Here is a 26041-nt window from a genome sequence, read left to right as displayed (position 1 = left end):
GATTTTTGCGATAGGCCCCCAGACATATTTTCCCACTAACATACAAAAATGTGTCGGTCTTTTAACTTATTAATTCTTATTTGTTACCTTTTACAGGAGTCCAGTTGTTCCGGAGGCGTTATTGATTCTGAGGAACGCTTCGACCACTGAAGAAGGCGAATTCGGTTGGCCAGCGCCCAGGAAGGATGCTGCTGATTGGCTCTTGGAAGAAACGTCCAGAAGTATCAAGACAACATCATACGGTAAAACATGTCACTGTTTTATAGTTAATGTGGTCTACGTATAATATTTTTATTTCACGTATAAACTAAAAATAATTCACCAGAATCTTTAAAATGTAACTATCTAAAAAATTTAACTAATATTCATCATCACTTACCTAACTCTAATAATCTCGGTCTTCATATTTTTTATTGGATACGGATCCGCACACCGAGATGTGCTAGTTGCGGAATGTTTCGAAAAAGTTGTTAAGGTTTTAGGAATTTTAGGAAAATTTCACAGGAAACAAATTAAATTTTCAATTTGGATGGAACATACGTTTTTATTGTTTTCGTGCGCCACTGTTTTATTGTTTTTTCATTTCGTAATTACCCGAATACTCCTTATATGCCCTTTGCAAAATTTTTACAATCTTCTCCTCCCTAAGCCTCTTCCCATTTCCTGGGGTCGGCTCCTTGTCCTCTTTCTCCACACAGGACGATTTTGTGCAGTTCCGGCGTCAATATTTGTGTTTTTCAGGACATTTGCAGGCTGCAAAATGTTTACAATACCGTAAAGAAATCTAATTTACATTTAACATCCAAAAAATTACTAAAAACATAAATATCTCCTACTCATCCCATTCTTTTCTACGATAGTAAATATTACTACGGGGGTTCGAAAATACAACGAAACGTGCCGAGAAAAGATATGCACTGCCTTTTGCCCTTTGTCTCGTCTTGGCGGGGGCACGGCCGTGCCCCCAGATAGATAGTCTGGAATGTAATTAGGAAGTGACACTTTGATCTTCACACTTGCAGAGGCAGTGACTATGGAGCAGTACGTAGCGGGCGTCCGGGTGTTGCTAGCGGCGTGCGCACGCGGCGCCCTTGCCGAGGGCGAGGCGGCCGCGCGGTTCCTGTACTACCGGGCCTCTACACTGCAGCGCCATCCGAGTCTCGCCTACCAGGCCACTAAGGCGGCTGCACAGTACGCTGCTCTAGCTCATGATAGGTAGGTCGTACGGAAGAAACCTCAACCAGTCCCAATTACAAAGGCAGTAACATTGGAGCAATACGTAGCGAGTGTAGGGCGAGGCGGTCACGTGGTTCCTAAAATACCGGACTTCTACACTTCAGCGCCATCCGAGTCTCGCCTACCAGGCCACTAAGGCGGCTGCACAGTACGCTGCACTAGCTCATGATAGGTAGGTCGTACAAAAGAAAGCTGCACCAATCCAGTCCCTATTACAGAGGCAGTAACATTAGAGCAATACCTAGCAGGCGTAGAACGAGGCGGTCACGTGGTTCCTGTACTACCGGGCGTCCATACTGCAGCGCCATTCCAGTCTCTCCTACCAGGCCACTAAGGCGGCTGCGCAGTACGCTGCACTAGCTCATGATAGGTAGGTTGTACCGAACAAAGCTGTACGAATCTCTATCACAGAAGTAACATTGGAGAAATAAGTAGCCAACCCAGTCTCACCTACCACTACAATGACACACAAGCATCCATGATCCATTGATTGAGTAACATGTCTAAAACAAATTCGTGTCTTGAATTTGACAGTTGATATTATATCCGATAGATGGTGCTCCGGCTCGGCGACAGCTCCGTACATTTTGTTAAAAGTTGACTCATGACAATTGAGTTTCCATAACATATTTGACACCGTACCTAGAGCCATCTACAAGCATCTACTGCATCTACCAAATTCGACAGCAAATTTTTTCAATAAATGAACCAAACCGTCTATCATTGTCAATTAAGTAAAAACCCCCTTTCCACGGTTAACTGGCTCACGTCACGCCGTGAGTTTACTGCAGTTCTCGCAAAATTTTACAATAGGGATGATGACACATGTTGAATTTTATAACAAAATCTAGTAAAATAGATAGCAAACGAGCAATTTATCACAATAATGTGGATATTAAAATAAAATATTGAAAAATTACAAAATTACAGGACCTGAAAGTTTCAAAATTTAAGTTTTTTTTAACTTCCGAACTTAAAACGATAAAAGTAAGGGTACCATTCGATTCCTTACATTTCATCCAAAAAAATATTGTATAGCAACTATATACATAAACGCAATATTTCACCGACAAAAACGCAATTTTCTTGTTTTGTCCATACTACAAGATAGGCGATGATATTTGTATAGGGCGTTTCGCGAGTGAAGTGCGACTGTCGGACTTTGACTACAATTTCTGACTTTTGTGTTACTTTAATGCAATGGGTCCCATATAGACATTTGATCCTAAAAATAAACCCGATCGATTGATACCATAAAAAAAATTTGTCATGTAGCCTATTATTTTTGTCACAGACACCGCGCGCTGACGGTGTCCCTGGCAACAGCCGGAATGGAGCTGACAGACACCCTGGAGTTGCGCGCGCGCTCCACCCCGCGGCCGCTACAGCTGCCTGGGCTGCCCACTAAAGTGTTCGTGTATGCCACCGGCGCTGGTTGTGCCACAGTACAGGTGATTTACTTTTACCATTTAGTCCAGTCTATAGCTCTTACTTTACGCCTTCACGCCTCTACCTTGGAAGAAATTTAAATAAAAAACCGGCCAAGTGCGAGTCGGACTCGCGCACGGAGGGTTCCGCACCATCAACAAAAAATAGAGCAAAACAAGAAAAAAAACGGTCACCCACCCAAGTACTGACCCCGCCCGACGTTGCTTAACTTCGGTCAAAAATCACGTTTGTTGTATGGGAGCCCCACTTAAATCTTTATTTTATTCTGTTTTTAGTATTTGTTGTTATAGCGGCAACAGAAATACATCATCTGTGAAAATTTCAACTGTCTAGCTATCACGGTTCGTGAGATACAGCCTGGTGACAGACGGACGGACGGACGGACGGACGGACAGCGGAGTCTTAGTAATAGGGTCCCGTTTTTACCCTTTGGGTACGGAACCCTAAAAAGAGCCAAGTTTTGATGATTACGTTTGAATTTTTATTAGGCTTGTTGACAATAAAATTATGTTTATTTGAGTCTGAAAAGCGGATGTCGTCAGATGACGCTGTATAGGTAATGCTCATCGAATAAATATCTAACCTCCACATTTAGTAGGTACTTAATCCTTATTGAAAAGATTGTCTTAAAAACTTGCGTTACCTTCTATCAGTCCTGGATATAGTACATTCGACGTCAGATATAATATAGGAGTGATACCTATTTACGTGTAGTTATGAGTAGATACCTATTTTTTAGCGTAACAACGTAGGTTTCTGCTTACTAATTTATTCTAAATCATAATTCTAAAATTGTGTTGCAGGGTACCATAACATACTCTACGTATACACCGAAACCAGAAAACGCTTTGCTAAATATACAGGCTGCTATCATTGAGGAAATTCGACCCGAAAGAAGTAGCTTAGAAGATCTACAAGGAAATCTGCCAACTATAATTGTCAAGACGTGTTTCCGGTAAATATTCGAAGTAACACTTTTGAAATATAAATACGTACACCCCGGTCTAACGGGGGCAGTCATAGTTTAAAGTTAATAGCTTATAAATTCATTGTTGCTATTTTTAGGTGGAAAAGTAAAGAACGGTCGGGCATTCTTCGTCTCGAAGCATCTTTATTCTCTGGTTATGAACTACATTCCGTCAACCCAGTTGTACTCGATGGAGCAACTTTTGCTGATTTACACTATGGATCTAGAGGAGAGTCCGTGTGGTTCGTCTTTGCTAATGTAAGTTACCTACCTATGTATGTAGTTGTATTTTTACTCGATTGAGTAACTTAAGTAACATCATCTAATTTTGTTGTTTAAATATTCCAGATAAGTTCGACCTGTCCAGTTTGTGTGACTTATGAAGCGAGATCGAAATTTATAATCAGCAGTCTACGACCTGCCTTTGCTAAAATATACCCCTCAACTAGGCCTGACTTAGCCGTTGAAACATTCTTCCACGCAAGACCTGGTAGTCCATTACTACGAGGAATAACGGATGACGACTTCATTACTTGGTTTGATAAAACAGAACTAGCAAGTCTCAAAACAAATGCTAATATCGATAATATTTGTGAATGTGGACGTATATGTAGTAGAGACTATGAATTCAAAAAAACTAATGAAGCTGTTCGTTATAACAAAACAGCCCAGAAACAATCTGAAAAAGAACCCATACTAGTAACTACAACAAAGACTTTGACTACAACCCAGCAACAAACTTCTACTCAGCGACCTATTACTATGAAGCCAACAACTACTATTGGACAAGAAACTACTAAGCTAGAATCAATTACCGAACAAGAGGCCACTACCGAACAACATACGCCCACCGAATACCAATCAATTGTTGATCAACAAGTTTCCACAGAACGGTCGGAGAAGCTTAAAACAGAACATGAAGTCACTACGGGCGTATCAATATCAGAAGACAAAACTCAATTGACATCTGTAAAGGAAATCCTATTAGGACAAGTGACATCTTCGCAATATATTCTAAACACTAAATTACGCGATAACAATATTAAACAAGCAGACAATCCTATTATTATACCGACAGCTATACACATAAATAAATCACATGATGAAAAGATCGGAAATGATATATTACCGCTTAAACAAAAAACAAATGGAGAACTGATTGTTCAAAAACTGCCAATGTCTAAATTAATTAACAAAAAGGAAGAAATCAAGAAAAAACCTCTTCCCAGGCGAAAAGGTACCCTAAAAGCAACTTATGGTGACAAACAAGACAAATTCTTTGCTAAAATAAAATATTTTAATATTAGTGTATCAGTAGCAAGCACTACTGACACTCATCTGAACACAAATGACGACGTCGGCAAAAAATTGTTTTATGATAATACTGACTTTTTAGATAAAAAAGCTGTTACAAAAAATAAATCAAATACTAATCCAGAAATTCCGCCACCCAAGTCGACTCACCCGTCTTTTGTGTATTTGCCTAATGTGACATTATCACCTGCTTCTGCTTTAACTAAAACATTGGTACCCCATACGATAACTGCAATAACTAACAAGAATATTAAAACAATGCACGACCGAACTATTAAACCTAAAACAAAAACGCAATTAAAGAAGCCGACAATTATAGCAAGTTACAATGTCACAGAAAATAGTGAAAAGAAAAGCACAGCAGATGACAGCCAGATAAATAACACAAAGAATAAAAATATTTCACTAGATACATACTACACAAAGACATTGAAATCGATCAATAAAGAAATCCATAAAATACCAATTACACCAATATCAGAGACTTCAAAAACTTTAGCTGGAGTACCTAAAGCTGACATTGCTCCAGAAAATCGCGAAGGTTTTGAAATTTTGGACAAAAACAGATTGTGGGAGCTCCTCAAAGAAGGACCTGACACCGAACTCTCCAAATTAGATGATAAGTTAAAAGTACATAACAGACTTAATTCCCTTGCACAAAACGTGTCAAATTTTACTCACTATGAGTCAAAAGATGAACAAGATATGTCAAACGACAATCGGTCATTATAAACTTAATTGTTATATATTGTGTAAGGCACAAAGATGTCAGCGTAATATTTTTGTAACACACTAATGCCATTTAGCTTATCGAAACCCTGTACTGAATTAAAATTGTTAATACTTGATGTTCCGATCGATACGCACTCAGAAACTCCTGACGCACTCAATCTTATTGTTGATTGTTAGAACGATGTATTTTGCACTCATTGTTTATATACTTTAGGAGGTAAATGTGTGTCAATGTAAATATTAATAATAAGGTATTTTAACATTAAGGAACGCGCTGTGTGACTTAAAATTAAGTTAAATCTGAGAATACTATGGTTTATAGTCATTGCTCAAAGCCCTAGATAAGCTTTTATTTCATTTTCTGTAGTATTTTAGATATTAGCCTCGCCAAACTAAAATTAACTGCTGCTTCGTAGTATTCCAGGAATATCTAGAGTAAACGCTGAAATGAATAGAGAGCTAGGATCGGTAATGACTCGTAGGGCTACAGATCGACGTTTTCTCCAGTTCAATATGATAATTTTAGAATTTATATAGATCTATTTACCCGGTTGTAATCTTAGTCCTTAAAATAGATATTATACTTTGTAAATATCAAAAGCCAAACAGAAATTATTGTGACTGTAACTTGAAATAGGATTTATTCCCAATGAGTTTTCTTAGACTTACCGTTTAGTATAAATATAAAAAATAGTGTCCTAGAGAATGTAATTAATGCTAACGCCCCAGAATTTCCATCCGTCTAATCTATCGTCTTCTGTATCTATTGTATGTAAAATGTAGATTCTTACCCTAGCTACGTAGACGTTAAATGTATTTCTTTGAAATTGTAATTGAATAACGCAATAAAAATAATCGATTACATTAAAAATACTAACGAAGATACTGGAAGCTATCTAAATACCAACAGTTAAAATATGAGAATCAATAAGTACTCGAAATATTATGTCACTTTGCCAAAAAAACTTATTGTCCATTGCTACCGGTGCCGCTGCCGTTGTTAACTTACAATTTCCATTTTGTAGTGAGACTGATTTTAAGTATATTTTGATGTGTGCTTTGAGCCCTTTATAAATTTACGTACCTTATTATATTTGTTAGCTTCCTGTTTAGTTAAGAAACTATCTAACTATCTTCCTAACTTAATCCTGTAAGTCTGCTTTATCCTAGTCAAATATTTATTTTATGTATACCCTGTACGTTCTTTTAGATCTTTTTTCCCTTGTTTTCTTCTGAGACATATTTTTAAGTGAATTTGAATATTTGGTGAATTTTTTAAATACTTAAATGAAATTAGTTTTTTTTATTATCTATGTGTAAATGTATGGTTGTATAAAACTAGGTGCTTGAGCGAAGGATTCTCGTCAATTTGAAACTTGTAAAAATATTTCAACAATGTAATGTATAGTTTTAATGAAAACATGAATTAGTATTTGTGCTTACCAAATAAGCTAGACATTCGTTAAGATAATTTGATGTACTGACACAGATTAACAAATAGTAACTATTAAAATTATTACACCAAGTCATTAATTTGTTTTATTTTACTACTCTAGCACCTTTATCTGTCAATTGACTAAATTAAATTTATGTAGGTACTACATGTAATGTATGTATTATAAATTCGAAAATTTAGTGTAGAGTCCCGGGAAAGGACAAGATAACGGGGTGAAGGGGGAGTGGGATTTATTATGTAAGTGGGATAAGGACAGTTTAGTATTAATTAAGTTTTCATAGGTATTCAAGTGGAAAACAAGAATTATTGTAATATACTTCTTGTTTCTTGATTAACTGCGGAACAGCAGCGAAAAACAGTTTTTTTAAAGTGAAAACTTCTTTAGCGGCGCTGGGCACTTTTTGAAGTGGGGAAAAAATGATAAACTCGAGGCGTAAGGCGATCACGTGACCGTAAGGGGCGTAAGGCGATCACGTGACCGTAAGGGGCGTAAGGTTTAGATGGCCACTCATAATTTACATGGCATTTAAATCAATAAAGAAAAACTCAATGTTATTTGACATTTATGTTACGGACTCCTTTTCAAGACTCTTTACCTATGTTCAAATAATTTGACGTTGTCATGGCAGTATTATGTAGGTAAATAAACATGTCAATGAAAAAGTGTGATCTTATTTGAGAATAAAATACCTCCGCTAAACGTATGTATCGTGTTACCGGGCGTAGGTAACATAGTGAGGTGAGTTTTCACTTCTATCGGCACCCCCGGAGTGCAACCGTTGTTGCTTGTTTTTCATAACTTCGTAAGGAAAAAGTAATAAGTTCAAAACTTTCGAGATTGGAAAAAATGGATTCCGCTTATAGAGGTCCTAAAATTCCACTTATAGAGGTAATTCGTTGCCAAGGGACTGGAACCGAGAACTTGGGTCCACTTAAAGAGGTTTTCCACTAACCCAGGTTCCACTTATCCAGTTTCCACTGTACATACTTAACACTTTACCAGGTTGAAAAAAAAGACAATCGAAAGACAGTCTTACTCATCGAAAATAGAACACCTGTTTGAAGTGTAGTATGTGGGACATAATTATATCCTTTAGCCTGTAAAGGGTTAATAATATTTTTATGGTACCTAATACGGATTAGTTTATCTTTAGGTATTTCCAAGCCACAGGCACAGAATAAGTACCTAGTAGTATGTATTTCAAACAAAACTCGCCGACACGTTCCGTATGAAATTCTCACTACCGCGGCAGCAAAACGAATCTATCAGCCTGATTCGAAGTATACGTTACGTAAAAATTCGCTCTAGATACGATACGGATCGGAAATGTCATTGTCGAAAGTGACGTCTCTTCAAACTAAAACGTCACGTTTGACACTGACATATCCGATCCATATCGTATCTAGAGCTAATTTTTGACGTAAGTATCTAGGTATAGGTATTAAAGTTCTAATCAGGCCGTATATATTAACAGAATTTCAGTTCCATTAGCAACGTGATGAAAATTCAAAAGATTTTGTTTGGATTTCTAAGCGATTCTTTGGGTATCTACGTAAGTAGGTATACCTACTTCCTTACTTTCCTATATTTTAGACAGTTGCTTGATCTTATTTGATTTGTTTACAAACAATGGAATATGACAAAGGCTTATTCCAACGGTTGAACACAGAAAATTGTACCTGTTTTGTTTCGGTTTATTGCCTCTTCTTACGAGTTTTCCAGTCTGATGAACCTTTATAGGAGTTTATATCTTTGATTTATCAACGATTCGCAGATTGTGTCTCTGATCCTTTTGTTATTTATTTATTTAACCTTTATTGCACAAAATGAAACCTTACAGTACAAAAGGCGGACTTAATGCTATTAGGCATTCTCTACGAGTCAACCTTAAGGTAAAACAGAGAGATCGTGGGCGGTGCTACTTTAACAACAACATAATCATGTTTGTGGAGCACCTACGTGTTTTACTAGGTATGGTGCAGGTACACTTTTGCTGTTCGTATCGTAGCCGTGATTGAGCAAAAATGTGTACCAAATTATATTGAAGGACTGAGAGTAGGTACATTGATACGGTGTACACGGCGGGACACATACATACAGTTGACGCAGAGAAGCCACCGAAACATTCGAAGCAACCAATTACCTATCTTAATTATCAATTATCTTAATTATTAATTAAATAATAATAATTTGAGCCTATATACGTCCCACTGCTGGGCACAGGCCTCCTCTCATGCGCGAGAGGGCTTGGGCTAGTCCCCACGCTAGCCCAATGGGGATTGAGGACTTCACATACACCTTTGAATTTCTTTGCAGATGTATGCAGGTTTCCTCATGATGTTTTCCTACACCGAAAAGCTAGTGGTACCTAAATATCAAATGATATTTCGTACATAAGTTCCGAAAAACGCATTGGTACGAGCCAGGATTTGAACCCGCGACCTCCGGATTGAAAGTCGGACGTCATAATTATTAATTATCTATTTTAAATTGCTCTGTAAAACCTGAAGCTAAAAAGGGCAAGGCACATTGATACGAAAGCCTAGGGCACATTGTATAAATTAAATTGAATAAGTAAATAAATTTTACCGGATTTTGTAGGTACGTAATTACATTTCCTTTAATGGAAATATTTCCAAATTTATGACGTATATAAACATAGGTAAACTTAAATAATGGATCGTAACTTTCATTAACAGAAACGGACTCGGACAAGAAACAAAGTTAAGAAGATAATATGACTCCGTAAATTGTACTTTATTATAATTCCCTTTTGGGGCCGCCTTCAGATTGTTAGCTAGAATTACCCAGTTTCATAAATAGGTAGCATCATCGAATGGGTAGCCCCATTCTGTAGTTTAGGATTTCTCGAGGTAGGTAATGGAGGAACACCGGCTTACACTTTCTCGATTCTATTTCACGGATTACTGATTTAGGTAAGGTTTCGAAAATAAATATAAGTATTGTATGGCTGGGCGCATTTTATTTTATGTTTAAGGTCTTAAAGACTAAAGATTTATCCTTTTATGAAGTAAAATAAAACTAATAATTAACAATTACGTTTTCTTAATTGCTTTTATTCCATAACGTTACATTGATAATCCTGTTACCTCCAGGCTCAATTTTCATATGTCTCAAATGCTTTAATTAATCTTAAATTACATACATATTTAAGGATGAAATCGGAATGGGTGAAACGAATGGGTATTCTACATCCAACATTTACTACTGTGTAAAATCTATCGTTATACTAATAAGAGTCAAAGTGGAAGAGGGAAAGGAACAAGGGAAAATTGTAGGTATTTATTTAAGTACTTGGTAGGTATACAGGAATGATAATTAATTGATTGTGGTACAACAATTGTTCATTAAATGGTATTAGCAGTATGCAGAAACGGCTCTAGCGAAGGACCCGGCTTCGGTTGCTCTCCTCATCTCCTTCTGGCGTATTGCAGCCAGGCGGGTATGTCTGGCTTCTGGAACAACATAATCTTATTTATATACAACTTAAACTTTATTCGTATACACAAATAGCGGACACAATGCCAAAAGGCATTCTCCACCAGACAACCATCGTTGGAAAAGTTTTCACCATACCTTTGGCCTATGCTCGGCTAGATGGCGTTAATTTCAATACATATTTACAAATTAACACATATCCGTGAAAGAATAAGGATCAAAGTCAAATGGCGTACCTACTAACAGTTTTAATCTTCTGTCAAAAGGTGGCGGTAAATTTACTGTGGCTACATAATTTAGCATGACAGTAACTCTCTATAAAATCAGTATCAGTATCTCTCTTTGATACTAGTATCAGCATAGAGAAAAAAATACATAGAGTGCTCACTCCATACATCAGTTTTAGTACCAAAAAGACTATTAGCATCTAGCATCGAGTAGCGGAACTATCAGTACTGCTACTTGACAATAGATGTAGCACCGACCGGAAAGTCTTATGCTGTTGAGATAAGACTTTCCGGTCGGTGCTACATGTATTGTCAAGTAGCAGTACTAATAGTTCCGCTACTCGATGCTAGATGTCGACACTGAAATTAATAGTCTGAACTGATGTATGAAGTGTGCACTCTTGTCTTACTATATTTCTCTATGGTATCAGTGAAAATTATTCCGTTTATTTTTGATGCACTTTACGTTTATAAAGCTACCTGTACATAAAACAATATTTATGAACAATTCACACTGTACATATGAAATTAAGCGTTCATCCTCGAATTTAAATTTGGGTTGATTTAATCGAGGTTAAATGTAGATATTGTCGAGATTTCATTAAATGCTTGTATATTATTGTCATTGAAGTTTATTGGCTGTTAGATATTAATTAAGTACTTACTATACTTATTGTATATACATAGAACTAGCTAGGTAGGTACCTATAAAAAAACATAATATATATATCGTTATATAACTTATAGTTAGTAAGCAAACCGTTTGCACGTTTTTACTTACTAGGTATCCGATTTTGAATAAATGAATAAACGAGAAAGACCTACTTGCTGAATATTAGTCAGTTGCACTGATTCCTGACATAAAATGTATTAATAAATAAACAAAAAACTTGTATTAGTTCAATAGAAATCAATTGAGTAGTTCTATTGATTCTGGTGATTGGATATGTATTGATTGAATACCTACGATTAGTACGAAGGCCGTAAGCACGGGTGCTATGGGCAAGGCGTCCTTTTAAGAGGAAATGACTTATAATGACTGCGAACACGAAAATTACTAATAATTAGGTACGTAGTACAATATACGTAAAACTTTATTATTTTGGCACCTAATTTAAACTTTCGAAAAGGTTTTCCTTTCCAAACAACATCAACAAAATCATTTGTTTGCCTGAACCTCTTCTGTTATTTAAATAATTCCTACAAATTCAAACTACAAATAGTCGAATACTTATAACATAACTTCTCACACTAAACGAATAAACTGACGTGGGTAAATCCCTGGATACGTCAACGCCACTGCACAGCGATATTGGCATAATATCACCGCTTCATATCGCTCTTTCTATACATAAATCGTGAATAAAAGATGCTGGAATTTAATGGAATACTTGAGTATGAAAACTTCAATTGAAGTTCCATTTTGAAGTCATAAAGTGGCAAAAGGATTTCTTGCAATCTGTAGGTAAATAAAGAACATTGGAGCTTATAATCAACTGTTAGACGGTAAGTTAACAATAAAACATACCGAGCAAAAACTTTAATATTTATAACCTAACGAAAATAATTCGGTATATTTTAGAAAAAACTTTTTTGTTCACAATAGGCTACATGACTAATTTTCATTTATGGTATCAATCGATCGGGTTTGTTTTTAGGATCAAATGTCTATATGAGACCCATTGCATTAAAGTAACACAAAAGTCAGAAATTGTAGTCAAAGGCTGACAGTCGCACTTCAATCGCGAAACGCCCTAAAGAAAATGATAAGGGAACGTGACGTCAAGGTCTCTGGGAGCCCATCTTGTAGTATGGACAAAACAAGAAAATTGCGTTTTTGTCGGTGAAATATTGCGTTTATGTATATAGTTGCTATACAATATTTTTTTGGATGAAATGTAAGGAATCGAATGGTACCCTTACTTTTATCGTTTTTGGAAGTTAAAAAAAAACTTAAATTTTGAAACTTTCAGGTCCCGTATTTTTGTAATTTTTCAATATTTTCTTTTAATATCCACATTATTGTGATAAATTGCTCGTTTGCTATCTATTTTACTAGATTTTGTTATAAAATTCAACATGTGTCATCATCCCTATTATCTTAGACTTTAAAAGTTAAAACGGACTAAGTATATTTCACCAATTTCTTTATTTTCAAATTAAGTAAGAAATTTAATCACGAAATCAATCACGATTTGGATATAAATATCTCGATACCAATGATTATACCCAAATATGTATATTTATACAATTGTATAGCACCCCACTCATTAGCAAATAACTATCGGCTTCCTTTCATAAAAAAACTAATGGAAACGTGACATGGAAACAAATTAATGGGAAATGATTGCTTAAGACGGTCGTGAGAGTAAAATAATAATATGTGTTTGCTTTAATAACTCTTTTCATTGAACACAAAACACGTTTATGAGTAGGTATGTATAAATTTACCAATAAGTGCACACATAGTACGGTTTAAGTATAGTCATAGTAATTAAAAGCGGCCAAGTGCGAGTCGGACTCGCCCATGAAGGGTTCATTTAGGGGATTTATGACGTATTAAAAAAAAACTACTTACTAGATCTCGTTCAAACCAATTTTCGGTGGAAGTTTGCATGGTAATGTACATCATATATTTTTTTTTGTTTTATCATTCTCTTATTTTAGAAGTTACAGGGAGCGACACACATTTTACCACTTTGGAAGTGCCTCTCGCGCAAACTATTCAGTTTAGAAAAAAATGATATTAGAAACCTCAATATCATTTTTGAAGACCTATCTATAGATACCCCACACGAATGGGTTTAATGAAAAAAAAATTTTTTGAGTTTCAGTTCTAAGTATGGAGAACCCCCAAAATTTGGTGTTTTTTTTCTATTTTTGTGCGAAAATCTTAATGCGGTTCACAGAATACATCTACTTACCAAGTTTCAACAGTATAGTTCTTATAGTTTCGGAAAAAAGTGGCTGTGAATCGGACGGACAGACAGACAGACATGACGAACCCATAAGGGTTCCGTTTTATGCCACTTGGCTATGGAACCCTAAAAAAGAATCAAGCCCTGCCGCAATGGCCGGGACCGGATTATTTTTCGGATCAATTCAGTTTATAATTAATATATACAAAAATAATAAAAAATAAAAACCGAATTTCCGAAAAAGATTCACTTGGATACAGTTTTTAATGACCAATACCTGTCTCGTGGAAGAAAAAATATATATGAATTGTTTTAGTTGTACAAAAATTAAAAAAAACTGTCGTTCACCCTAAATGCGTATAGGTACCGTCTCTAAATATCTCCATTCCGACTGGTAAGTACATGCATGTTATGAATGTAAGTAGTTTCTTAAGTTAAAAGATATGATATTCTATTGTTGTATAAAATCTACCGCGGATGGAGTATCGAGACAAACCTTACTGGTTTACCGATACTTTTGTAATTAAGATTAGATATTGTGTTGTAATTACCTGAATAAATAATAATAATAATAAAAGTAGGGCTTGCAATTCGAATATTCGAATATTCGAATTTGTCGAATATTCGACCTGTTTTGATATTCGAATATTCGGCCGCTCAGGTTTCGAATATTCGAATATTTTTTATTACTATAAAAAAATCTATGTCATCCGCTGTAGTTACACTTTCTGTGTGTTTTACGGGTATTTACAGTGAATGAGGAACGGTAGGTACCCAAATACGAAGGAAATAATATTTTTACTGAATTCCTCTCGATAGACTTCGTGAATACAGTGAAACCTGACTCAATTTAAAAGAAAACGAAATCAAAAAGTATGTTATTTTTACGGTGCGTAAGTTTTAAGTTAAAGGGTCATTCTGTTTATTCAGTACAAGCGTACGTTAAGCGAATTTTTGAAGTCTAAACCTTGCCACTTATCGCAATTCTCAAATTTAATCATACCAAACCTGCCCAACTTGGTAATCTAACCATGCACCTTTAGCTGACGAATAATCCACCCAGTACTCAACTAACTTTTTCCCTTAAATATTCCAATATTATATAATTAGCCGACCATTAGGAATAATAACTTGCCACAACAAATAAAGTGAATAAATATTCAAAATACAATGAAATTAAAGGCCTTTTTACAGGCCTCTGAGTGATTACAAGTTAATTTAAATCGGAAAATAATTACCTACTAAAAAAAATATCTTACATACACTAGGTGTTTGGATGGTTAAAGTTATATTATTTCACGCAACGACGAATTTATAATAAGTTTTATCTAGAAATATTAAATACGTCTAATTTTGGCGTTTTACTTGTTTTGTAAATGTGGGCATCTTATAAATAGTAGGATGATAAAATCTAGTCAATTAAGTGGATTTCTGCCAAATATCCTTCGTTTTAGCAATATGTGAAAAAAGCTTTTGAATAAAACGATAATAAACCGATTTCTCGTTCCTTTTCTTATTTTTTATAATATTCGAATAATTATTCGAATATTCGAATACGTCGTCAGAAAAAGTCGAATATTCGAATATCTGAAAGTTTCGAATATTTGCAAGCCCTACTGGTAAGTAAAATAAGGATTTCTTCAAAAGTACCTACCCATATAAAACATTCACGTACAATAAGTATCCCATCATATTCTCACTTTAACTTTTTAATTGGGTTTAACTTTAGTTGCGACTCTTGTTTGATTTTAATGTGATTAAATCAACCCCATGTAGAATTATTACACAAGTTCATTAAATTCGTTAGCTATTACGGGTGTATGTGTAAGATTATGTAGGTATATTACATATATTATGCAGTCAGGAGGCACTCTCAATAATTTAATTACTAGCTGAGGTACCCGGCTTCGCTCAGAGAGTTGACATGTGATTGTGTGGTAGTTGTAAAAAAATCAAATGGCCCCAATATTCCAGCATATTCCACAACATTCGAGAGTGTTCTGGAATATTCCATAATGATCTGGGATGTTCTCGAACATTCGACAACATATTCTGGATTCTAGGCTATATCCGAATATTCGACAACATTCCAGAATATTCTGGGTCGGTCTCGAACATTCTAACCTCATGACGGATCTTGCTCAATATACGCGTACCAATGGTAGCTCCGCTCCGACCCTACAAAAAAAGGCTTCGAATGGTTCCGAATATTCCAGAACATTCGAAAGTGTTCTGGAATGTTCCACAATGATAGCTATCCTAGATCATTCTCAAACATTTGAAAACATTTCAGAATGTTCTGAAATGCTGTGGAATGCTCTCGAATCCTCCCGAATGTTCTGGACTGTTCTAGAAATGTCTAGTCTCCGAGACCCGAGACACCACACCAGGTACACATTTTTGTAGGTATATATTTCACGATCTATTCTGAACTTTCGTCTATTAAGTTAAGGTTCAATATTCAATAACAATACGACTGCTTCTGGGTCTGGGTCTGGGCGAAACTTTCAGCCCTTATATCTTCAAAAGCACACGCTTCAGGTAAAAACGGGAAACTTCTTCATGGACGGGAGATAGAGGGCTACCACACCATAAAACTTCCTTGATCGTATCGGGGCTCATTTCTGAGTTTTAGCGGCACGCACATTGTACACTTCCTTTTATTATATATATTGATTAAACATTAATTAAATTATTACAATACATAATTTATAGTCTCGTATATCGTTTTACGAGTATCACAACATAATGACTATTATTTCAGGCCTCAACCACTATTCGTTATTATTAGTAATGAAAAGAAAATACTTACTTCAAGATCCTTGGCCCAGTTTGTGAAGGAATCGGAGCGTTTCCCAAACCTGACGACAAATAAATGTATCAATTAAAAAATAGTGTTCATAGGACGTAAAGACACAACAGCACTTCGCCTATAAGTATTTACTTTATCGATAAAGTATAACGTGCGTTTATTTTCAGAATAAGTTTTTAGCAAAATTTTCATTTTTAACAAGCTTTTATTAGGTCGACCTGTATGTAACTAACAATGTAAAGGAATCTAAGGTAACTAATTTAACCATCTTCCAAGGATCGTAGCGTCATGAAAATTGGCAGCTGTATGTAGTTCTAGTGGCCATAGGAACTCTGTGATGAAACAACGCAACCTATACTTCGTTTTTTTTAGCTTATTTCTAATAAGGTACCTAAACAATCTTGATGTGTCTTTTAATTGAAAAACACATTTTAAAAATAAGTTACGGCAAATATGTAACAATTATGAATCTAATACGATCATTTATATTCTTCTGCTTTCATAAGTAATAATTTTTGATTTTTAAAAAGCGTTTTTCAATTAAAAGACATGTTAAGATCGCTTACCTTCTTGCAAGTTCTTTCTAATGCTAAAAAAACGAACTAGAATTGTGTTAGGGGTTTTTAGAATTGTCTCGTTGTCTGTCGTAAGAAAAGTACAGTCAGCGATAAAAGCTTGTACCAAAAATTAAATCTTTGCCAAAAACTTATTTCTCTCTCTATCACCCATCGAATCGCTTTGCGTCTCTCTATCATTCTTCTATATTAGTGTGACAGTGACAGATGCGTTTTATCGCTACGGAGCGATTAGCATGTTGTCTACGGGGCCAAGGTGTAGAGGCCACATACGTACCACGCAGAACTGCTGCGGGCTCAGCACGGTTCCATTTTTATCGGCTATCACTATGCCCGTCACATTCGCACTTACATACTTGTTAAAACGTGACAGGCATGGTGACAAACGATAAAAATGCGACCGTGCTACTAGGGCTGGTAACGGGCAGTGGATAGTGGATATTTATGTATGAGCAACTAGTTGCCTGAAATAAAGATTCATTCATTCATACAATCATTCATTCCTCCATTTATTCTTTCATCCATAACAGCCATACGTTTTTTTAAACATATAATTAGAGAAAAAGAAACAAGAAATTCGTTTTCTTTTCACGCTAATCTACCGTAATCAGAATTCAAAAATTAATAAAAAATATCAGGCCTGGCTAAAAATGATTTTGATACTTTTCATACAGGTACTTAGATTTTCTGACGCATTATACACACACGAACCTTTTTTAATCAATCCAGTTATTCGTAAACGCTAATTGTATTACTTGTTAGTACAACTTGATTTTAACTTAATAAGTTAATTTTTAATGCTTTTAGACAGTAAAAAAATATGGGATACTTATTGTAAGTACATACCTACTGCTATACCCTATATATATAAAACGCGCTAAAACAATCTGCCGCCTTCTTATCATTAGAACTTAACGACCTGGGTACATATTTATCACGTTTATTTTATTTTATTTGAGTCTCAAGTACCCACTGAAAAAATGTATCTTGCCTGTCAAGTCCAAAAACAGGGTGCAGTCCAAAAATTTGCCAATAATATGTTTAATGACCCCAATCCTCTTATCACCAAAGTAATCGAGCTACTGCTTTAGAGCTTACGGTCCACTTACATTTCATCATTTAACTCAAAATTAAAAAAGTGTCCGAAACCCGAGTGCCGAAATACCAAAAATAGATGTAGGTTATTTTTAGTTAATACGTTGATGATAAGCAACCCGGGATTTTTATTATAAAATCGGCTTACAATCAAAGTCAAAGGTTTTCTGTTATTGATATTCGACGTCTTTGGTGATCAAAAGGTTAATAAAGAATTGTTTTTCTTACAGGAAATGGATATTATGTTTCAGATACTTTTTTTGTTAAATACCATCGATCAACTCTAAAAGTCCGCCTGTTAGGGAATACCCGTCAATTTTCCTTGCCTTGGACTAATGGATTTTAACAAGTTAAGTATACCGAGTTCATTAGTAATTATCGCGCAAGCGTTAATTGTGTTTGAAACATGATATTTTTTAGGACGCCTTATTTTCGTGAAAAATTGACAAGTAATTTGTAAGTTCAACATTGTCGTCTTACTTGACGGTGTAAAAAATATTCAAAATAAAATAATATGGGACAAACATTATACTATACCTATATTATTTATCCTATAAATCAATTAAAAATGTCAACTAAATCGCGAAATTACTAAACAAAATTGCACGTTAACATGTGATTTAGATAAACAAAGGCATTGTGGCGTAGAGCAATCATATTAAAGGTTATTATCGATTATGACACCGTAAGATTGTGAACCCATTAGTTTATAATCTAACGTAGGTTAGGTTAGGTTAGATTATAATCTCCCTACCGTCAGTTTATAATGTAACTAGCGAGATTATAATATGACGAGTGTTTACAATTTTACGGTGACAGATATAAGAATTGGGCTAGTGAAGAGAAAAGCAACAAATAAAATTACACCGGCGACAAGGAAAAAGATCGATGGTGTTTTTTCCGTTACAGTTATTTACATATTATATATAAATAACTGCATATTATATGTATATTATTTATGTTCAAGCGGAATCTAACGCACAAGAATCTCGATTAGGTAGAATGTTATATAAGTCAGACAGACAATATATTGTCCTATAAATCTAAAGAAGAAAGCACAAGAAACATTCGACTACGTCGACAAGACGTTTTATCGACACTGCGGACATCGATCGTACCTTGGTCGCGTGTGGTAGGAGTAAAGACGGTCTAGGGTTTGAAGTTGTAGGAGGCGAAGCGCGCGGTCTATCACATGTGGGTCGACGCGGTCATCGCCGACGTCGCGGCGGTCGATCCTGCCAATTATCGATATCGATATAACAAACTACAAGCAACACCAGACGTGGCAGTGGTTAGCGAAATCTGATTAAATACACGTATACATCGACCCCTTTTCTTTTATACTTTGGAGTATACAATATCAATGAGTTTCGTAATTTTGACAGAATATACAATTTCATAGGGAACCAGGAAATCAGATCGTTCAAGTTTGTATATTTTATTTTTGAAATATATGCCACATTAATACGTTTTACGTTTCAAGTAGGTACAATAAAAACGTAAGCTTCATTTTTACTGATGTTGCTATTAAGGAAAAATTTTACATACTTAACGGTAAATAACTTGGTATCAAATCAAGAACGGGTATAAAATTATATAGGTTAGAATTTTTGCAAATATTGATAAGAAAAATATTAAGCCTACTTAACATCGCGTCGGTGCTCGAGCATGTTTTTGGAAATATATTTCCTACGTATTTAATATTTTAATAATATGATTATTATTTTTGTAGTAGTTCAATATTTAAGTAAAAATATAATATAAACACAAAATATAGGCGGTCAAAGATATCATCATCACCGAACCGTAACCAAGAAGCTTTGACGATTTACGCTAACTTAGGCACAGTCATATTTATACATTTATTGTTTTTTTTTACAAATATTTTCACAAACAGAACTTATTTCTGATTTCTGTTCGGACAGTGTAAAAGCTGTAAAAGGAAAGTGAGTAGTCATTTCTCCATACAAACGTAGTCCCCTTTTTCTACCGGGTAGGTAAGTAGGTTCTACCGGGGAATCCAGGAATTACGTTCATTCCAATCGTAAAAATTAGTGCCTACATCAATTCTTGGGATTAGTTGTCAAGCGGACCTCAGGCTCCCGTGAGCCGTGGCAAAATGCCGGGACAATGCGAGGAAGATGATGATAATGACGTTAATTCGAATTTCAATACGGCACCATAAAGGAAAAATTAAAATGAAACGTCCAATAAAGTAAAATTTACTCGCATCTTACTTAATCGATAACGACCAATGTTGTGAAGTACAAATCTGTACGGATACCACCAATTTGACACTGACATATTCGCTAGCGTGTGCGTAACTTACTTTCTATGCATCTCGTTCGTACTCGCATATTAGTGCGAGCGAGATGTATAGAAAGTAAGTTACGCAGACGATAGATGATTATATTATCGAATATAACAGTTTGACAATCATCAGTCATGGTATGGCTGAGAAATAATTACTTTGTTTCATATTCAGATTTGTAGATTTGAATGAGTAATTATTTTCAAATAATGAATTAATTCAAGGTACATTTTGTTTTGTTTACATAGGTACCTAATGAGAACGTATTTTGTGAACGATAACTTTAAATCATGTTATGTTGCTGATTGCTTTGAGTAGGTATACAAACTAATATAAGTAGAACTTAAAGTCCTGTAAGCAGTAGATTTTGTAAAAACATTTCCATTGCCTTAAAAGCCGCTTCCGATAACCAATAAACGATTTAAAAGTATGAATGTTTTAATTAATAAACCCTATGTAAATAACGACTGATGATGAGTTTGCCATGAACTTAAATTACTTCTGGTGAAGCTGATTGTCTTAAAGTAAGCTTGGGCCCGATTCGGATTTTGTAATAGACATCTATTAGATATCTTTTAGACATCGCTAAGATACGATAACGATATGTTTAAGATCTAACCTGTCAAATTTGACATTTCCATCTATACGAAATTTATTAATGGAGACAGTTTGAATCCTGAGAAAGGACATCGCGGACATTCTATGCAAATTAAGTAGCGGGCAGAAGGTAGTAAAGCGTAAAAATCGAGCAATCGCGAGTTGGTTTTCGAAAAATAAAACTATTACAAAAGTTTGTTAAAATCGGCTAAAGTCTCCCTCGTACTTAGCCGATTTTAACAAACGTAAACATTAAAGTGTCATTCAATAGAACTTGCTAACTATGTAAACAAAAGTTACTATAGTAATTTGATATTCAGTGTCAATTTTAGTATGGCAGTTTGTTTACATAGTTAGCAAGTTCTATTGAATGACACTTTATATGTTTTGTTTATATTTATTATATATTATGTATTATATTATATGTATTGTATGGAAATAAATGCCTTTTTTATCCTATTTCCCGATAATAATACCGTGTCACTGGTTGACTAGAGATCAGTGGAGCGATCAGAGTGATTTCTTCAATAGGCATAATGCATAGCCGGAACAATATTTAAGAACCCGGAAAAAGGGTTACATTGATTCAATAAAACAATCCAGTTTACCGTAAGAATAGCTTACAAAAACAATAATGTAGGTGTTCATCCCTTGAGATAATAAGCCTATACATAGTTTGTGTAGAAAAACATAACTAATCAAGTAATCAGCGATGGACCATTGATATCTATAAGACTAGATCTACCTAGGTATACCAGACTATTGAAAACAGTGTTTTTTTTATAGGTCTACCATGTTTTACACAGCGATTGATAAGAAGATATTATACGGTCAGCTACGGACTAGTTGAAGACTTGGCTGCATGAAACTGATTTGAATTATGTTAAGTAAAAAATATAAACTTGTTTTAAGTCTGACGAATTCCCTGCAATTTGTAGGAGAAAATTGTATTATCATCCTATGCCATTGCGCTGTGGCGCAAGTATAACTGGAAGACGTAGTATTGAATAATAAATGATTTTTGACAATAGTCATTTATTGTTCCAGATATAAAACCTGGGCAGATTCATTCAAAAATGTAGGGCTTATCTAACTACAACAGATAAATAAACTAAGTAAGTCACTCAAAGTCAACGTTAAATGGTGCGCTCCAACAACGGTGTAAAAGCGAGATGCACTAAACAGATGTTAGTAACAAAATACAGTGATTGATTACACAGGGTCACTACATTTATATTTTCTAATGTATAAAACAAATTACCTATATATAAGACTATAATTTTACTATACTTATATATAACTTTATATAGAAGCTGATCAAGACTACAGGACAGGAACAGGAAATACAGCCGCTGTCACGGGCTACTTCCTTGCAACCAAATTGTTTGCCAATACTTTGTCACAAAGTATTGGTGAAGACAAAGCACAAAGTCTTTGTGCTTTGTCTTCACTTGGTGCCCCAGTGTGAAAATTAATTTATATTTAAATGTAGGGATAGAGAAAATAAACTCATGAAAGATGCATAGACTTAGAAAGTAAACTTAGTTTTATTGTTTGTTAAACTAGTCACTACGGCACGACCAAGATAGATAAAATAGGATTTTCTTGGAACGAAATGTTCTATTTGTGTGAAACTGATGAGAAATATGAAACTTGGAAGTGTGTTTTTTTTTTTAAATAACAAAACACGTGTCCATTATTTTTTCATGTTCTTTAACCAACCAAACCAAACAAGTAATTCAAACCAGTAATTAACTCGCAATTGGTTTGAACAAAAATCTCTACAGAAGTTAGAGGGTTTTGTCACTTTTCAGTACATTGGAGGCCAATTTCTCGAAGTAGGTCGAGTAAGGCAGTTCAAAAAAATACGTGTCAGTTATTTTAGACTACTCTATAACATATACAAAAATAAATCAAATCGGAGCCACACAGTTGGGTACCCTTCCTTGTAAGCTTTAGGCATAAGTACGGTTTCGTCGCAATGTTTCCTCCGCTGACATTTGGTAATTATGAATTCATATTATTACATAAATTCAGAAAAGAAACTTGTTGATACGAATCGGAGTTCGAACTCACGACCTCTGAGGGCCTTCGACGTTCGACGTGTTGCCTATGTCACATTTACGTACGAATTTACAATTGCGACAGAAAGGCAACACGTCGAACGTGGTTCGCGGTAGTCCCTCCAATTTGGTAGCCGCAGCCGCATGCCTTACCACGAGACCAAGGAAACATTACTTTCCTCCTTTTTTGGAAATTTCTACTTGAAGTATTTTAAATAAGTAGGTTAGTGTAGTTTTAGTTTCTGTTAGAATTGGGCTTGCTTACATAGTCCCACATCCCTTCGCGGAATGGACTAGGATTTGTAAAAATAGTATTTTATGCAACCGTTGTTTAAGAGAGGTCAAAAAAAGAGTGGCGTAAGTAACAATTTGAGGCGAAGCCGAAAATTGTTAATAAAGACGCCACGAGTATTTTTTGACTCAGTTTAACAACGTTGCATACAATACTTTGTCTACGACCAAGCACTTACTTTGAAATAAAAATTTTTATTTAAGAAGTAGCAAAGATGGAAAGTATGGGTGAGAAAAGAATGAATGAAATGAAAAAAAAATGTCTATGGTTCCCTCATCTGTCAGAGATGACAATTAAAATTAGGTTGGCAACAATGTATTTCATACAATATTTTTTAAGTGGTGATTACACGAAGTATCGTAAAAGTGCCAAAAAGATACTGCGTATATTCACAAATACTTTTTTGGGGAATAGACTAAAGACTTGTCTTGACAACTATAAGATAGGGGTTTAAAGGTGTGTGTACGACCCTTTAAATGACAAATAAAACTACGGGAGTAGAAAAATATATTATTATAACAATATTAACACTTGAATATTGAGTGACAAATGGCATTAAAAGCGTACCTATCTAATCTTAAAATTTAAATAAAAGCTCGAACGTTCAATTATCGTGATAACATTTAACATTAACGCCATATCACCACCAATCAATATCGTAATTAGTTCGACACTTCAACAACTCATTACTGAGTGTAGGGAAGCGTGGATATCAGATCTACGATTAGTGTTTCAAGTCATAATTCGTCAGGCTGAATGGATTCACAGCGAGTTATTTAGCGAAGCGTAGGTCGTTAGTCTACGTATTTTAATTTATTTCAAAGCTTTATGAGCTAATTAATATATCAAAACTTCCGTGAGACACAGACATATTAAATATATTAAAAACGTAAATACGTGAGTGACCCGTTTTTAATATATCTAATTAATATATGTTATGTTTATTTTTAATTGGAATTATTAATGTAAAAGTAACGAAATAAGCAAAACCCATCTAAATATGTTATACCTCAATGGATTCTGGAGCCTACGGGTTCGATAATAGCTTTAGAAGACTTAGATCTTTGATTAGAAAAAACGCCAATAAAAACAGGGAAAATAAAATACAATATACGTAACAAACAGGAATACAGTGACTGTAAAAAAATAAAAACACGCCAAAAGTTAGAAGAGTTAGATGAGATCAGTAGTCTGATTGTAATAACCATATGATTAATCCATAATATATCCAGATTAAATTCATAACCTCGGACTACAATCATCCACTTAACCTTTGGGCCTTACTGGTCTAGAGTTACAGAGGACAGAGTACAGTGGAGAAGGTTGGAGGAGATATTCCGAACTGCGGGATAGGGCCCGATTCGGATATTGAACTAGACATCCACTAAATATCTATTAGACATCACCAAGATACGACAACGATATATATAAGATCTAGCCTGTCAAATTTGACTTTTACGCGATTCTGGAGATGCTCTTGAACGATTTCCACGATGTCTAAAACGTCCCGTTATGTATTTTTAGATCTCAAAAAGAATTTGAAACGATCTTAATACGATAATTTAACGTAAAAGTGGCACTGGTTGCCCGAATTGAGCTGCAAAAGATATCTAGTTGAAATCTAAACTACCAGATATCTAGTACATATCGTATGGTTCTCTTCTCTAGAAGGGGTCTTGTTTTCCGAATACCGCGGATATTCTCTTTACAAAATAAAAAAATTACGCCTCTAAATCCATCCAACATATTCTGACCTGCACTGAACTAACTTACTGTTGAAAAAATACGAGTTCAAGACTCAAAAGCTAAGGATATACGTACAGATGTGACAGAGATCTGTCTGGCAGATGTCTGGGGATTAGGTACATAGTTACCTATATGCGGACAAATCGACTGTCACATAATATGTGCTTTATTCCCCTAAACCATGACTTAATAATCGCCCAATGTCGAGCTTTCTTATAAAAGAAAATATTCTACAGGGTGACATTTAAGTCGTCATCAGTAATATGTTTTTCTAACTCCATACAACGAGCAATTTAATGCCCCTACTCTTACTAAAATCAGACATGTTTTTTTTATTTTTTGTTTATTTTTTGTCATTTATTTTATTTTTATAAGTGGATTTAGGATATTACAAGTATTACAACGGCTTATTAAGATATTTAAATTAGTAAATTGAATCGCCTCTTTGAATCGGAACTGTCATTGACATCAATTTTGTCATTTGTCCCAGTTAGAAATAAAATTTACTTAATTTTTCATTTGAAATATCTTAGAAAGCTGTTTAAATACCACTTGTAAAAGTAAAATAAATGACAAAAATAAACAAAAAATTTAAAAAAATCGTCTCTGATTTTAGTAAGAGTAGGGGCATTAAATTGCTCGTTGTTTATGAAGTTAGAAAAACATAATATATTACTGATCACGACTTAAATGTCATCCTGTATAATCTTGCTTTACTTTAATTGTAATTACTTTTCAAACAGGTAATTGTTCGACAAGTTATAATTTGCTTGTCAGTCATCCGGTGTAGG

General features: G+C 34.9%; 2 protein-coding genes across 3 annotated transcripts in view; one reads left to right on the top strand and one right to left on the bottom strand.

Moving 5' to 3' along the window:
- Positions 1 to 6616, top strand: part of LOC134659834 (C3 and PZP-like alpha-2-macroglobulin domain-containing protein 8) — a 230875-nt gene extending 224259 nt beyond the window's left edge. Inside the window, exons 21-26 of the mRNA XM_063515545.1 lie at positions 97 to 242; positions 1023 to 1215; positions 2531 to 2687; positions 3489 to 3640; positions 3751 to 3910; positions 4001 to 6616. Coding sequence (XP_063371615.1) covers positions 97 to 242; positions 1023 to 1215; positions 2531 to 2687; positions 3489 to 3640; positions 3751 to 3910; positions 4001 to 5698 — 2506 coding nt within the window. The 3' untranslated portion in view covers positions 5699 to 6616. The remainder of the gene's footprint in view (positions 1 to 96; positions 243 to 1022; positions 1216 to 2530; positions 2688 to 3488; positions 3641 to 3750; positions 3911 to 4000) is intronic.
- A 3912-nt stretch (positions 6617 to 10528) lies between these two features.
- The window catches only part of LOC134659817 (neuropeptide F), a 31902-nt gene continuing 16389 nt past the window's right edge, over positions 10529 to 26041 (bottom strand). Inside the window, exons 3-5 of one of the 2 annotated variants that reach the window (XM_063515526.1) lie at positions 19360 to 19476; positions 16572 to 16620; positions 10529 to 10631 (exon numbers count right to left, since the gene is read on the bottom strand). In XM_063515526.1, coding sequence (XP_063371596.1) covers positions 10587 to 10631; positions 16572 to 16620; positions 19360 to 19476 — 211 coding nt within the window. In that variant the 3' untranslated portion in view covers positions 10529 to 10586. The remainder of the gene's footprint in view (positions 10632 to 16571; positions 16621 to 19359; positions 19477 to 26041) is intronic. The other variant, XM_063515534.1, reaches the window with a different exon arrangement.

The sequence above is a fragment of the Cydia amplana genome, chromosome 2, assembly GCF_948474715.1.
Source record: "Cydia amplana chromosome 2, ilCydAmpl1.1, whole genome shotgun sequence".
In the NCBI taxonomy this organism is placed as follows: domain Eukaryota; kingdom Metazoa; phylum Arthropoda; class Insecta; order Lepidoptera; family Tortricidae; genus Cydia; species Cydia amplana.
The sequence above is the reverse complement of the archived record's forward strand: the minus strand, read 5'-3'. Positions and strand labels throughout refer to the sequence as shown.